Source organism: Trachurus japonicus, chromosome 10 (genome assembly GCF_045865225.1).
Source record: "Trachurus japonicus isolate A0001 chromosome 10, Traja_1.0".
Taxonomy (NCBI): Eukaryota; Metazoa; Chordata; class Actinopteri; order Carangiformes; family Carangidae; genus Trachurus; species Trachurus japonicus.
Window position 1 is genome coordinate 18,279,503 of NC_140916.1, and position 15,565 is coordinate 18,295,067.

The 15,565-nt window shown below is 44.6% G+C and overlaps 1 protein-coding gene across 1 annotated transcript; it reads left to right on the forward strand.

Annotated features, from left to right (window-relative positions):
* Positions 1 to 1,346: 1,346 nt before the first annotated feature.
* clcf1 (cardiotrophin-like cytokine factor 1) lies at positions 1,347 to 14,858 on the forward strand. Its single transcript, XM_085789724.1, has 3 exons — positions 1,347 to 1,806; positions 10,772 to 10,926; positions 11,612 to 14,858. Exons 1-3 carry the CDS (start codon positions 1,788 to 1,790, stop codon positions 12,989 to 12,991), a joined length of 1,554 nt encoding a protein of 517 aa, XP_085645850.1. The 5' UTR covers positions 1,347 to 1,787; the 3' UTR covers positions 12,992 to 14,858.
* The last annotated feature ends 707 nt before the right edge of the window (positions 14,859 to 15,565 follow it).

Consider the following 15,565-nt stretch of genomic DNA (forward strand, 5'->3'; position numbering starts at 1 on the left):
CAACACAGGGACTCACTTAAAGATGGCCCTTCAAGATGAAACCGGACACATAAAAAAAAAAAATAATAATAGAAAAACCTTAATAATGTCTGTTAAAGTTGTGCTTTAGTGGTGCATATCCCACGGGGAGTTCGTTTTAGATTTGCAGTTGACGCACAATGAGTGGGAAGCTCCTGAGGCCCTGGAGCTCTGCCCCCTCTCTTGGCCAGTTGCTGATCCAGCCTTGAGGACACGGTCATCCCACATAATCAGGTCAGTTCATCCATTCTTACTTCCACACTACCTGGGCGGTGGTGGTGAAACACACAAAGCCTCACATTTTGTTATATCGGAGTGGGGAATTCTACGGAGGAGCCAACAAACGACATGGAGTGAGTATGAGATTTTTTCTTTTCTTTTTCCTGGACAAACAGACAACAATTAACAGTGGAGCGCGCCAAGGTGTGTGCTGGTGTTGGTATGCTGAGTGATGGGGGTGAGGGGGATCACTATAATCCCACTGTCAATAAAAACTAAAACCTGAGGAAATGAAGAGGAGAAGAAAACAGTTGTCTTCACTCTGAGAATCTGAGTGGAAAACAGACGAGATTATTCCCTCAGAGAGGCAACCTAGGAATTTGCGAGAGGCCTCCAAATTTATAGGCCTATAGTCTTCTTATAATATCGCTGTCGACAGCTATTCACTTTAAAGACAAAGTTTATACTCAATAAAAACTCTCCTCACTAAATAAATCGACCAGAGCCTTTTGAACTCTATTCGATTTAAGGCCGGGTATTTTTTCCCTACACTTCTATAATATTTTCTTAAATCTCTTCTGAAATTTTGTGATTTTTTTCTTATTTTAAAGTAGCCTAATAAAAAATAATAATAATAATGATTAAAAAAAAAAAAAAAAACCAGTAGGCCCACAGGCCTGAAAGGAAAAAAAGATAGGCTAGATATTGGAAGAGAGGGAGAGAGAGTAGATAAAGACAGAGGCACCACGTGTAATTCCTGGATGATTTGAGGGTCGCAGGGCTGCTCCCAGCACTTTATTAAAGGGAAGCAGATTAAAGATCAAACGGCAGCAGTCAGATTGTTCTGAGGAGGGGGTGAGGAGGAGGAGGAGGAGAGGAGGTGAGGGAGACCGGAATGAGTTGCGACAAGTCCCGTGAAGCGGCTCTGTCAAGTTGAACTGCGTTGATGCGTCAACCCGGTGAATCACCAGCAGCAGCACCGAGGAGGAGGAATGATGGAGAGAATGGGGTGAGAATGGGAGGGGAGGAAAAAGGGAGAAACGGGTAAAGAGGAGGAGGAGGAGGAGGAGGAGGAGGTACAAAAAGGCTCCGCCGTCATTCAGTCTGTCACACAGACCACACACACCAAGGCAGCGGAGCGTCAATATTTCAGCTCCATCCTGCGACTGCCTCCTCTCTCTAGGCTTCGATCAGCTATCTATCCAATAATCAATAGCCTACTTTATTCATTGACAGGATTTAGACGTCATCACCTGCAAGTTTATTTTTCCCCCTCTTCATCATCTCCAGAGTGGAGGAGAGCAGACTGAAGTCCTACAGGAGTCGACACGTGATGAGAAGTTTGCGATTTTCGAAGGCAGCGAACTAATCTGCGAGAGGAGAGAGGACATCATCATCATCATCACCTTCACCATCACCATCACCACCACCACCATCATCATCACCACCATCATCACCATCATCACCATCATCGCTTTATTTTGGCTCTCAAATCCTCCAGCGCACGAGCCTCTGAGCGCACTGAACGGAATAACAGGATTTGGAGGAAAATGAAAAGGTTCTGCCGCGGTGAGTTCATGACAGCAAAAAAAACTTTTAATGAGTGTTTTATAAACGGACAAAAGGCACAATTTGTTTTGGCTAAAATATAATTTACCATTTATATCCTAAAATGTTAACAATTCTTATTTTTACTCTTTTTAATTTAGGCCGATAGTATGGATATAGCCTAGTGCAAATACGCAAAAACTGGCAATTTTATAGGCTGTAGGAATTGTGGGAAAAAAAAGCACAGGACTGTGAGCTTCAGATCATTTTGCGCATGTAGGATAATTGTATCTCGCGCGCACATTTTGCAGCCCAAAAAAACAAAAACAAAAATCTAAACCCAAACATGACCTGAAAACTCTGATCAAAGGTTTTTTTTGTGACCCTGGGGAGAAATTAACTAAAGGTCTGTTAGTGTTTTTTCCCCCCTCTATCTTTTGTAGGCTACACAGAATAAGTTGAAAGATGGATCATTACTTCACATTAGAAAATTAAAGATGACATAACAGATGAGTTCAGGACTTATCATAAAACCTTATGAACCTTTCAAAAAGTATTAAAGAGGAACAAAAAAAAGCAAACTGTCAGCACAGGGGGAGATTTTATTTGCTTTCAAAGTAATTTTATATTTTTCATATTTGCCAAGAATGTGTGTTCTCGCTCTCTGTGAAACAGAGAAAAGACATAAAAAGAATGTGTGTGTGTGTGTGTGAGAGAGAGAGAGAGAGAGAGATGAGGGGGGGTGAGAGCGGGGGTCTTATTCACAGTAAAAAATTACATGAGTTGAAGGGGTCGGAGGCAGCTAAAGCCCCTGTCTAGTTAGCTGTCACTGATATGAGAAAGTACATGATTCACGTTAGTCAGGGTGTGAGAGGACACACACACACACACACACACACACACACACATAGAAAAACACTTTTCCCCCCGTGGGACAACTGGTGCGGCTGCTGCTCCGTGTCTATGAAAAGACGGGCAAGGAGGTGAAAGAAAGAAAGACAGAGCGGAAGACAGGATAGTGAGGGATAAAATGATGTGGGCACCAACTTCCTGTCTCCCTCCGTCTCTCTCTCCCCCTCCATCCTCCCCCCTTCTCGTTGCCGTGGTCACGTGAACCCGACCTGGGGTTACTTTAGAGAGCGGAGGGCAGAGCAAATAAACACACACAAACCTCAGCTGTTGAATAACATGCCACCTTTGACACCATACACACACACACACGCACACACACTCGCTTCCTCAGGTGAACATGAACGCACGCACACACACACACACACAAACACTCACATACATGCACAGAAATGTAGAGGAGAAACATTTATTTTCTGATCATCACTGATTTTAAACACACATGACCTTTCCCTCTCTCTCTCGCTCTCTCTCTCTACTCACACACACACACACACACAGAAGAGGCCTGTTATTGCCGGGAGGAATGAATTAGTGTCGGTGTGTTTCAGATAAAAGTTGGACCACTGAGTTCAAACACACCGGCCAATAGGAAGAAACAAAGGACGAGTGAACAGAGATAGATAGAGAGAGAGAAAGAGAGGGGGAGGGAGGGATGCGTACAAGAGAGGAACAACCTTTTGATTCACTCAGCGGCATCCTCCATTCTTCACGGTACATACGTATATATGGATGTGAAGAGGACATGTGGGGGTGAAGATGGTTGTGTGTGTGTGAGAGAGAGAGAGAGAGAGAGAGAGAGAGAAGAGAGGTAGAGATAGATAAAAGTAAATACAGAAACAGAGAGAGAGAGGGCAGGAGGAACTGGCGGCAGAGGGGTTAATGCAGTGCAGATTGACAGAAGTTAGCAGCACCCAGAGGGAAAGAGAGAGCAGAGAGAAGGGGGGAATGATATAAAATGAGTCGGTCACGCTTTGAACAGTTACACATGCTGTTTACATTTTTCCCAAATTAACATGGCCCCTCGCTTCACAAAAACTCTCCCTCCCTGGCTCCCTCTCTCCCCCTCTCCCTCTCTCCCTCTCTCTCTCTCTCCCCTCCACCAACTCCTTTTCCTCTCCCTCCTTCCTCTCAAATCCTCTCTTCCTTATCCTCCTCCACCTCTCCTCTGTCTCTATCCTTCAAGGCCCCAGAATATCTTTCCTCACACTCAAATCCTTTGCTCGAGCAGAGCTAGTATTACAGTATTTATTTTATTTTATACAAATTACGCAGAAAGAACGGGCCTCGTGCTGAGCTTTATTTTTACCGATGGATTAATGTAACCTGCATTTTAACATTGTGACAGGTGAGAGTGAGGTTAATTTAAAAAAAAAAAATTATATACCGTTGGATAGTTATTCACAATGTATTGTAGATTTCAACATTGCAGATTCATCTGCACTACCCAACAAGTACCTGGTGCGGTATTATAAATATAGCGGTGCAAAATGTGCAATATTTGCCCCTTGAAATTCAAGTACAAACCGGCACATACTGAAATACTGAAATAAATAATAGATTTAATTATTAATCCCCAGACGTGAAAGTAATGTGTTCGCTCGTGCACTGCAATAACAAAAAGAGACACAGCAAACAGCAGCAACAACACTAATACAATTAGTGTAGCTGCAGCTACTAAATAAAAGCTGATTTGTTAGTAACATTGATCGATTAATTAATAAAAGCAGAGCGCAAGAGATATCCAACCAAAAAATAATGGAAGAAATACAAAAGATAAATAAGCCAATACATTAGGGCTGCAACTAATAAAAAATGTTCATGGCCAATTTGTATTTTGATTACTGCGACTGAAGATGATGAAGAAACACATATTTTTTAAATTACGGTTTTCAAAATCTTGCTGTCATGACCCATTAACTTTCCACTGTTGATTCTGAAGCTCAAATTCAGCTCCGACTTTTGCCTGATCATCCGGTTTTTTTTTGGTTTTTTTTAAGAAAACCATGGGGTGGAGATGGAGAGTAGTCGGGGTGAGGGTAACGAGGGGTTGGGAAGTGGGGGATGAAAGGTAAATTAAAAATCGATGGTCTGAAAAATGAGGAGAGAGGGGATGAAAGATGTCGACGGAGGGAACGAGTGGAGCCAATTAGTGAAAGGAAGTGAGGAGAAGGCTAATTAGGTGAACTTTGAAATGGAAGTTCGACGTTTTTGGAAGATTTAGGCGCAGCAGAGAGGGGGGACAGATGAAGCGACAACGAAATTGAAACCAAACATGGCGATAAAGCATGCAGCAACTGGAATCCACAGATTTTTTTTTTTTTTTTTTTTACAAAAAAAAAAGGGGGGGACAAGGATAGATTGGCTTATAAGGTGAAAAGGAAGACAGACAGCAAGGCAAAAAGGGGGAAGGGGTTGAGTTTATGACCAGCAAGAGATGGCTGCTCAGAGAGTTTCTGGGCATAAACATAATTTTTATTGGCTTTTTTAATGTGTGTTTTCTTTTGGCTTTGTTTGTGGGTCATTGATGCTGTTTGGCAACCCCAGTGTGTGTCCAGTGCCAAGAGGATCAATTTGAAATTCAGTATGAACAAACTCCAGAGGAAGGAATCTCCTGGGAGAAGAGATAGGAAAGTGCGCGTGTGTGTGTGTGCATAGTTTTTCCTTTATATGTATTTATTCAATATAACGTTTGTGCATGTATGGATCTGTGCTCCAGTGCACAATCTGGATGCATACGCGTGTGCGTGTGCACATGCACATTTGTGTGTGTTGAGTTAGTGGAGGAATGCACATATGATTGAGTACAGACTGCACATAAATCTGGCCCCTAACTGTACACAGGCACACAACACTGACCCTGACCCCCACGTTGTCAAACCCCTCCACCTCCGCTCACCCCGGGTCCCGCTCACCCTCAGTCGCCCGGCGTGTGTCACTGTCCACTTCCACTGTGGCTCACATGGGTGTGTTGACACGTGTTTTTTGCCCCCCGGCGTCCCTGCACAGGTGTGTTTATGTTTAGAGTAAGTGTTTTGACAGGAGGCAAAATTGCCACCAGGTACAGTGCAACAGAATAATTAAAAAGCTATGCAAGAAACAAACAGCCTCTCTGGATTTGGCTCCGACTGAGAACTTTTCTGTCAACAAAGCCACAGTGAGCCTGCAGCTTCGCCGCTGCCACGTTAGCTGGATGACAACAAATATGTGAGACAAGGCAGAGGATCGCTGCACACTCAGGGGCGGAAACGTGAGACCTGTGAAGTTTTAAAAAAAGGGTAATAGACAATGACATTTAAAAGTAACACTGCGATATATTGGCGATCAAAGTCATCACATGTGGCTGCAGTATGTGGATTTTGGTGATACTTAATAGGAGTTTCATTCTCGATCTTGGGAACACAAACAGATTATTCTGACTCCTGGAGCTTTCAGCCCCATCCCACAATCTTTTTCTTCAGCGACTGGGTCTTAGCCCGGTGTTGTTGGATGTTGTAAATGCACAACTTCGATTGTTCATTCACTGAGGAAGACTGTTAATACACCGCCCCACCCGTGGGACGCTTTGGCCTTGGTAACACTGTTTTAGGTGTGTTTTAGTCTTCACACAACCTTGACAAATTACACATTGTTTGAAAGCTCCAAGTGTCCTGATTGTATCTCTGCGAAGCATTTTAGGATCCCCATATCATCGCAACAGCTGTCAACACAGAGTCCGCTCAGACACTACTACTGAAGGCCTTATGTTCCTTTATTCTTCCGAAGAAGGCCACTATGTTTTTTTTCTTTTTTTACCGTGTTTCTGCCTCTGTGGCTGCGGTTCAATATCGCTTATATTCATTCTGACATTTTGGTCGTAAGATTTAAAGAGTTACCTTTTAGAGCAGACCAGAGTTATGACTCGAATAAAAAAAGTTAAAGAGCAGCAGTAACCCCTTTTTTCATTTTGGGTGTGTTATAAAGTCTTGCTCGTACAAAATCGAGATTTGTTAAGAAAAAGTGTCTCAGTAAAAGATCTTTTTGACTGTTTTGAAGTCATGACATCTCTGATTTAGAAGGAGGCTGATGTGAGCGGTTTTGTTGACTCTGCTTCTCAAAAATTACGACCTGATTCATGTGACGTGATCCTGGCATTAGAGCATTTTAGAAGGCAGCTCAGCAATGGATTCACGACGTTGACATGAACTGAGTAAAGGCTACATTCAGGATGCAGACCAAAAGAGATTCAAATCACCCATATGTCCAGATTGTGGTCAGATTTCTCTCTCCTCTCTTGGTAGAAAGAAAAAAAAAGCATTGAATGTAACATTAACATCAATCAAATTTATGTGAGGTTCAAGCTGAGCTTGTGGAGGTGTGTCTGCAGACTCAGGCTGGATAAAAATCCGTCTTTTACGTCATTCACATCTTATCATGTCACATCACGGCTCTTTCTTTCTGTCTCTAATGTTGTCTAGAGGAGGTCTACACAGTAAAGAGATACATGTGAAGTATTAAGAGTGAGAGGACATAGCCTACAGCCAGGGAAACACATCGCAGATGATGTTTAATCCTTTTTCTTTTTTTTTTCAAAAACCAGCTTGAGTGGCTTGACTAATGTCAAATCCTGTCAAACCCGTACAACATACTCATCAAAAGCATGCCATTACGATATACTATAGTCATCCTAATCAATGCTGCACTGGAAATGATAAACATCTCATTTGGCCCTGATTTATAATATCTTCCACGTTACGGATGTTTCCTCTCTGTTTAAGACCTCTTTCAAGTGGTTACATCGTCAGAGGGCAACCTTTTTTGGCACCGGAGGTAGTTTTTCCTGGACTAGATTTACTCGCACATGGTTTTCCCACAATACCAAATTCTGTTTAAGTGCTTGTTTAAAACCTCAAATGGTGGCGCATGTTGGGAAAGATGAAATACTAGTCCTCTTGGATGGAAGCGTAGCAGCACCCACAAAACACCGGGTCACTGGTTTACCAAAACGCCGTCTGGAGCGGAGCATGTCAAGTGCGTTACAAGGCTCTTTTTGCCCCTAAACACAACCTTTCGTCCCACAATTCACCTGTGAACCTTGACCCTGTAGGGAATGTTTAATCCTGACCTATCTGGAGCGCAGCAGCTCCGCGTTCAAGCTCTGTTTTGCAGATGGCAGCCAGACTCCAGAGTGCAAGATCTGACTTCGGCATCAACGGACAAACCGAGGATAAAAAATATGATCTGTTGTGAATAATGGAGCTCCCCTTTGCGAACGCATATGTGTAACCTTAATAGGTATGTGCGTGAAAACGCGTGGAGTCGCACACATACAGAGGCGGGGTCACGGTCGGCCGTTGTAGGGAACCCCTGTGTTGCTGTAATGCAATCCTCCCACAGAGAATGTTCTGGTTTCAACCCTGCCCTGCGGAGTGTGCTTCCACTGCCAGGTACACAGACACAGCCCCAAGCCTGCAGGGCTCGCCTTGAAGTCAGGCTGCATGCCGACTGCAGCGCAGTTACTCGGTATAATATTATATAACAACAACATGGCTCTGGGTTTGAGTTACCTCAGTTTATGCGTACAAAAGAGCGGTTGTTTTTAGCCACAGTGGAGGATGCTTTTAGCCATGTCAGCGCTCAATCAAAACAACAAGAGCCTTTCACGTCTGGCAATCATCTCCGAACATGTGGCTGCAGACAAAAGGGAACGGTTTGGACCAGTTTGGGGTCGATTTTTGCCAAGGAGAATTTTCTTTCGCCATCTCAGGCTATTTCTTTTTTGGTACCTGTTTATTTCTCCTGAATGCAAACCTTTTTTTTTTTCCCCCTCGAGGGCTGTGTAGTCTGAGAGTCACAGTTGTTGTGTTGGTTTCTGGGTGTTTTGATGCAAATGGAGGATGTTCGGCCGAGGACTGATGAGCTCCAAAGCCTCTGATGTTGATGAAAGATGCTTATTGCACCTGACAGCTGATGAGGCCTTTGTGGTTGAGGAGATGAGCCTTGCTTGATGGGGGTTGTCCAAACTGACTGATTTTAAGGTGTGTGTGGGAGCACTGTGATTTAGAAAATAGTCATGGAGGATGCTTTCATGTAGCCGCCAACTCAGGGTCAAGCAGTACTAATTTCAAATTGAGCAGCTGTTTGTTGTGTCAGTGTCAGTGTCATTTTGATTACAAGTATTTCTAATCCTATTTTAATTTGAATTTCCACCAACCTGTCAGTCAATCTTTCACTGAAGCCCAGTCATTTGATGTTATTGTTTTTCAGTTCGTTTGTTTAGCTAGTTTCACTTCATCAGTGAAAATTGTATTACACACAATGGGATTGTGGACTCATTCTTAACTCATTCTTATCCTGTTATTTCATTTCTGATTACTGCAACGTGTTTGATTGACGTACAGAAAACTGACATTTTCCACGTTACTGCAGTTCTAACGCATGTTGCACAACTACTCTATACATTTCTATGTATAGAGCACACACACACCGTCATTAAGTTTCTACCCAGCCCTGTTAAGGGAGTGCATACCGATACGTCAAATATAAGTGGTTGAGTCAGAGGGAAAAGGTGTTGACTCTTAACATGTTTTCTTAGAACCACTGAACCACTGTTACGGATAAATGTTTTGCAATCTGTTTAAGCTTTTCACTTCAGGTCTCTTATTCATTGTGGGGGGTAGAGAGCGGCGGTAATGATCAGACAGATAGATTGCCAAAGAGTAATAGTAGAGAGATAAGCTGGAAACGTAGAGAAAGTAAGGTGAGAGAATAAGTGCATGTGACTGGCTCCACGGGAGAAAAGAATGAAATTAGTCAGACAACAGGAGGCCAAAAGTGTGTGTGAGTGAGTAAACGAGAGAAAGCTCACACAGGGTCACACACGTTGTGCAGTATAGCCTATATTTCACACCTGTTGAGCGGCGGCATGTTTTTGCCCATAATTACGGGCATAAATCACTGGATACCGTTCAAAGTCAGGGAGATGAGAGCAAGCACAGAGAGAAACAGATAGAGAGGGAGAGAGAGAGAGAAGATGGAAAAGGATGACAGAGAGCAGAGACGACAAAGAGAAATGTGTGTGTGTGTTGAGCTCGAGTGGAGGAGAGGAAAGAAGGAGCGCAGGATGAAGAGGAGTGGATGGACACGGAGTTTCTTAATGTTGAAAACCACCTTTCAGCTCCAATTTTCTCTGTTTGAAACCAGAGACAAGGGCACTAAAAGGTTTCCAGTGTTACAACCCCCCCCCCATCAACACACACACGCACATATACACACTTTGCGGCACCCACACACACGCAAAATCATTGTATACACTCAATTACAGCTACAAACATTCTCACAAACACTCACACAGTAACGTAAAACACCTACACAAACACTCTGAAACGTAAACACGGAGTCAACAGCAAACACACAACTGATACAAACACATTAATGTTTGTGATTGTAAAGAAAGCCACATGGCTTTGTTTTGGGGATATTGGTCAGGAATGAACGTGTATGTGTCTCAAGTGTGTGTGTGTGTGTGTGTGACAGGCTGGTGCACCGAACATAGGAGACATTTGTCTGACTGTCTGAAGCCGACTGTCTTAGGCTATTAAGCAAGGTTTTATTTGAAGCCAGAGTAAACCTCCGACAGCCAGAAACATCTAAAATTAGGTTAGAAGCGGAAAAAGCTTTATTGGCAGTGTCAGATGACTCTGACCTGGCAATATGTAAACAGACGAGGCCATCGCCATAGAGACAAAGAAATAAACCAGAATATTGTAAAAAAAAAAAAATCCTATAAACAGTGTGAACAGCGCAGAGGCCGGAGCTAAAGCTTTGGAAACTGCTGCTGGAGGTGATTTTGTCTGTTGAGCTCTGGAGTAATCAAATTAATTAAGAACTCCAAGTTAAATATTCACAAAATGTCTGAGAAAATAATGGCTCAGATGAATTTCATCTCATTGTTATGATTACAAATACCTCTGCAGTGTGTGTGTGTTAATCACTTGCACTCCCATGATTGGAATGTCATTAAAGAAACATCTCACACCGTCCCCCCTGCATGCGTTTTAATCAGACTTTCTTTAAACGTCTTTTAATTTCTCCACAGTTCATCAGCACCAGCTCATCCTGCTATTGGCTGCTGCCATGGCAATGGCCCTGGATTCGTCACACACCCTGGCCAGTGAGAGAAGCTCGATAGAGAGCACATACGAGCTGACCAAGTACCTGGAGTATCAGCTGAAGGAAATCAAAGACGTATATGTGAGTAGCTCTTTGTGATATTCGGTTCAGACCATTTTAATGCACTTACACTAATTCAAACGATCTAACATAGGTCATAGGTTCATAGTTTAATATAATTACCCATAACATTGTGCTCAGCATATTAATTGCTGAGCATGTGGCAACAGAGAAGATCAGATCAAAGCAAAACCTCAAAGTCATCAGTCTTCGTTAACTCAGCTTTGACCTACTTCACTTGTGTGTTGATGTGCACACAGTTTTCTTGTGTGTTGAGGGATCATTGCAGCCCCGACTGGGGAAGTTATGTTTTGTTTGACCTCCAGGGTAACGCTTTAATTTACAGGCCACTAAATACATAATGATGTCAAGAAATAGCCAAGAAATAACAATTAATTGCGTAGTAAATAGCCTAGAAATAACGGTCAATTTTATAGTAATGTCATGCTTTTCATGCTTTGAAATTTTTGGGAAAGGCCAGAATTTGTCTCCACTGAGTCCATGCAATTTTCAATTACAATCAATTATTTCTGGGCTATTTCTACGCAATCAATCGTTATTTCTTGGCTACATTACTACGAAATTGGCTGTTATTTCTCGGCTATTTCTTGACATTATCACGTAATTTAAAGGGTTACTGGTTGAGGAACGCCCATTAAACAAAAACCTCTTCTCCTTTCTTCTTCCTCTCCTGTTCCTCCTCCAGCTCACCTACCTGGGCCCTCCGTTCAACGAGAAAGACTTCTCCCCTCCGCGGCCCAACAGCACCGCTCTGTCGCTGCCCAGCGCCGCCACCCGCCTGGAGCTGTGGCACGGCCTGGAGAACCAGGCGCGGCTGGCCCAGAACCAGCGGGCCTACTCCGTGCTGCTGGCGGCGGTCAGGGAGCTGGCCCGCTCCACCCTCTGCCCCTCCCTCAAGACCTCCCTGCTGCACTTCTGCACCGGCCTGGATGGACTGCTGGGCTCCATATCCGCGCTGATGACCACGCTGGGTTACGCGCTTCCTCCTCCATCTGCGAACACGGGAAGCAACAACTCTGGCGAGCTGCAGTACCCTCAGAGGGGGGGGACGGGGGGAGACCGACCAGCTCCTCTGATGAGCCAGAGCCTGTACCGGTCCAGAGCCGGGACGAGGACGGACGTGAGTCAGCGCAGCAGCAGCAGCAGCAGCAGCCAGAAACGAAGCGGGACGAAGGCGGTGAGAGGAGAGCGGCAAGACGGCGTAAGTGTCGACCTGGTGGAAAAAAGGAGGGGGAAAGGGGAGGGGAGGAGAGCAGAGGGGGCGGCGTCTGGAGGAAGGAGCGGTGGGTCGAGGGAGAGGGGGCGAGGAGAAAGAGAAAGAGAAAGAGGGAGGAGAGGGAAGAGGGAGGAGCCTGAGAGCGGGGAATGGGCCGCCAGCGAAGACGAGAGAGCGACGCAGGAGGAAGAGGAGGAGCTGGAGCAGGACGGAGGTGCAGAGAGGTGGGGGAGGAGGAGGTTGTTGAGTATCAACGAGGACGGAGAGGAGAAGGAGGAGCAGCCTGAACCCGGGGTTGAGGTGTCGTACCCCGGCACGCAACCGACGATCCAGAGTAACGACGACGACAACGAGTACAGCTACAACCTGAACTCACATCGCACAGACACACTCAGACAAGAAGATGGATTTTTTATAGAGGAAACCATCGCGTTAGTGGTAGAAGAGGAGAAACAGTCGCACATGGGAGCTCCCTCCACCTCCTCTCTCTACCAGCACCGTCGGCCTCCTCGCTCCCTCCTCCCCCCCACCCTCCCACCTCCTCTCTCCACCCTCTCCCTCCTCTACCAGTTCGGAGCAGGTGAGAAGCACACGCTCCTCCCCCAGCCCGTCCCTCTGTCTTTACGAAGAGGAACCTCTCTCCTTTCACCTCCTCTGACTCCGCTGCTCTCCTCCACCTCCTCCTCCTCCTCCTCCTCCACCTCTTCCACCTCACTCCTGCCGGTGCAGCCGACCATGAACGACTTTGCCAGGAAGGTGGAGGGGTTCTGGATATTGCGCGAGCTGCAGAGTTGGCTGTGGAGATCGGCGAAGGACTTCAACCGCCTCAAGAGGAGACTCCGAGGTTGAGACACTGAGACGAGACCAGACGCTTATACAACACACACACACAGACAGACACACACACACACACACACACACACACAAATGTGCAGTTTATCAGAAGGTCTATTTGCACGTAATCTGAGTGGAAACAAAGTGAGAGATTTAACAGACAACAGCACATAAACACATTCGTGCTTAACACATTCATTCATACTGTACTGGAATAAGTGAATGAAGGACTGTCTGGCAGGTCACCAGAAGTGCTAATGGAATATAACACACACAAAGCCAACACATTACCAGCAGCACTGTCACCCGCCTAATGCACATAGCAGCTCATTGAGCCAGACACACTGAGACTGGGGCTGAGTTACCGGACTTCACGGCTCATGGATCAACAGAAATGCCACTGTAGGTGGTTAGACACACACACACACACACACATACACACACACACACACACAAGGATAGACTGAGTGACAGGCCGCAAGACACAGTGCAGCCATTGACTGGGAACTGATTCAGTGACCCCCAGATGTGTGAATCAGCAAACATTCATTTTCTCTAAAGGCAGAAGGGAAAATGTCTGAATGGGTGAGAGACAAAAGGAAGGGAGGAAATGGCCAGAGGGATGAAGAGGAGAGGAAGAGGCAGAAAAGGAGAGGAAGAGTGAGTCAAGGGGGGTGAGTGGCGGAAATAACGGGCAGAGTGGTATTGCTGAGTAATCAGAAGTTGAACGGTCAGTTACAGTAACTCTACAACAATGCTACACACACACGCACGCACCGACGGACACGCACATACACACACACACTTACTGTAGTGTTTGGTGCCTTTACCTACCATTCACTTCTCTGCTGCCTTTGATTCAGTGCTTTGTACCAGATTTAATGACATATTTAACTCAACCTTAATCAACCTGTAATTTCTCCATGTTTAAAGGAACAGTTCAGACATTTTGGGAATCTTTCTTTGTTTTCTTGAGAAAATTTAGATCAATCAATCAATCAATCAATCCACATGACTTATGTATCAGAATGACACTGAGACTGGAAATGGCTTTGACCAAAAGGTACAAAATGTGTCCACCTCTAAAACTCACCAACTAACACAGTGTATCTTCTTTGTTTAATCTGTTGCCTTTACACTCATAATGGTTAATCTGCTATTGGCTGCCTGGGATGTAATTCCAGCTTTTGATTCCCACCAAAACCACAGAGTGTTATTCGTCCAACAAGAACAAGATTAAACAAACAATATAAAACGTGTTAATTCGTGACCTTTAGCTTAAACCTAAATTTGCTGTGAAAGTTGTATGCCACAACTGAAGCAGCTACAGCGATATCACATGGCAAGAAACTGTGATTGGTCAGTATGAGCTGCCTGTGCTTGATATTGATCACAATGAAGATAATCTTCTGTTTAGAAAGACTCATCTAGCAAATCTATTTCCCCTGTGAAGAATCTCTATTGTAGTGAGTGAAACTGTAAATACAGGGACAGTAAAGTCACTCTGTAACTTACCAGCATCTCCTGGTTCAAGCCTAAAGACATAGGAGTGGTACCAGTGTTCATATGTAACTGTTGGGGAGAAAACAAGAGTTCCCGATATGTCAACTTGTTCCCCTGAGTCACTTCACACTTCAAATAAGACACACTGAGGTAGATTTTTCAAACCTTTTAAAAACCCATTTTTTGCAATTTACAGATGGCTTCATTTGTTATGAATTTATTGCTATGTCTTTACAATGTGCCTCAGATGATGTAACTAAAGGTTATGGATCATATTTCTATGATATTTATTGAACAAGATGTTTATTTATTTTATTTTTTTCTCCAGTGTGAAAATACTGTATTGTAACTCAGAAGAGAATAAATAGTAGGTTTTGTACAGAGCGTGGTGTTATATTGGTCATTTGGGACGCCATTTGGGAGGAGAGACAAAAAATGCATCTGGGATTTTTGTTTGCAATGGTTTTAGTTTTATAGGGATGGTTACGGGTGATTGGCACAAGGGGAGAGGCGTCTTCTGGAAAACAAAGGCCGGCTCACATTCATGGCAAAAACCAGAGCGATTGAGGCGGGGGTATGAGAGAGTTTTTATTTGTCTGTCCGGGTGAAAATTTACGATCGACTCTTCTTTCCTTTCATCTCCCACTTCCCACCTCCCACTGCATCATCCCTCCACCCACTTTGCTTTGGTTTCTCATCACAGTATCTCACGAAGCTCCTCTTCCCCCCCCCCTAAAAAAGAGAAAAGAAAAACCATGGCTCTGACCTGCGTGTGAGGGATTTACATGAGCACAAACAGGCACAGGTACAAACACACCCTAATCCCACCAACCGTCCAGCTGTCTTGTTGTGTCTGTTTCAGCGCCGCCATTCTCTCTGTCTCCGTCATCGCCTCGGCCTCTTATCGGGTTTTTTTTTTGCACGTCCCCTTGTCTCGTCATCGTCACCCACACTTATCGCTTCCTCACCTGTTATCTTTCTTTTTCTTTCTGTCTTTCTTTCTCGTTTGGCTTTATTGCCCTCAACTATTCCTTTCCCCACATGTTCGGCAGCTCTCTGGCTCCCTCTCCTCGCCTCAGGCCGGAT

Bases quoted from the DNA above. Each gene is read 5' to 3' on its own strand.
- clcf1 (XM_085789724.1), top strand. The intron at 10,927-11,611 runs GTGAGTAGCTCT...TTCCTCCTCCAG, and splicing joins AGGAAATCAAAGACGTATAT to CTCACCTACCTGGGCCCTCC.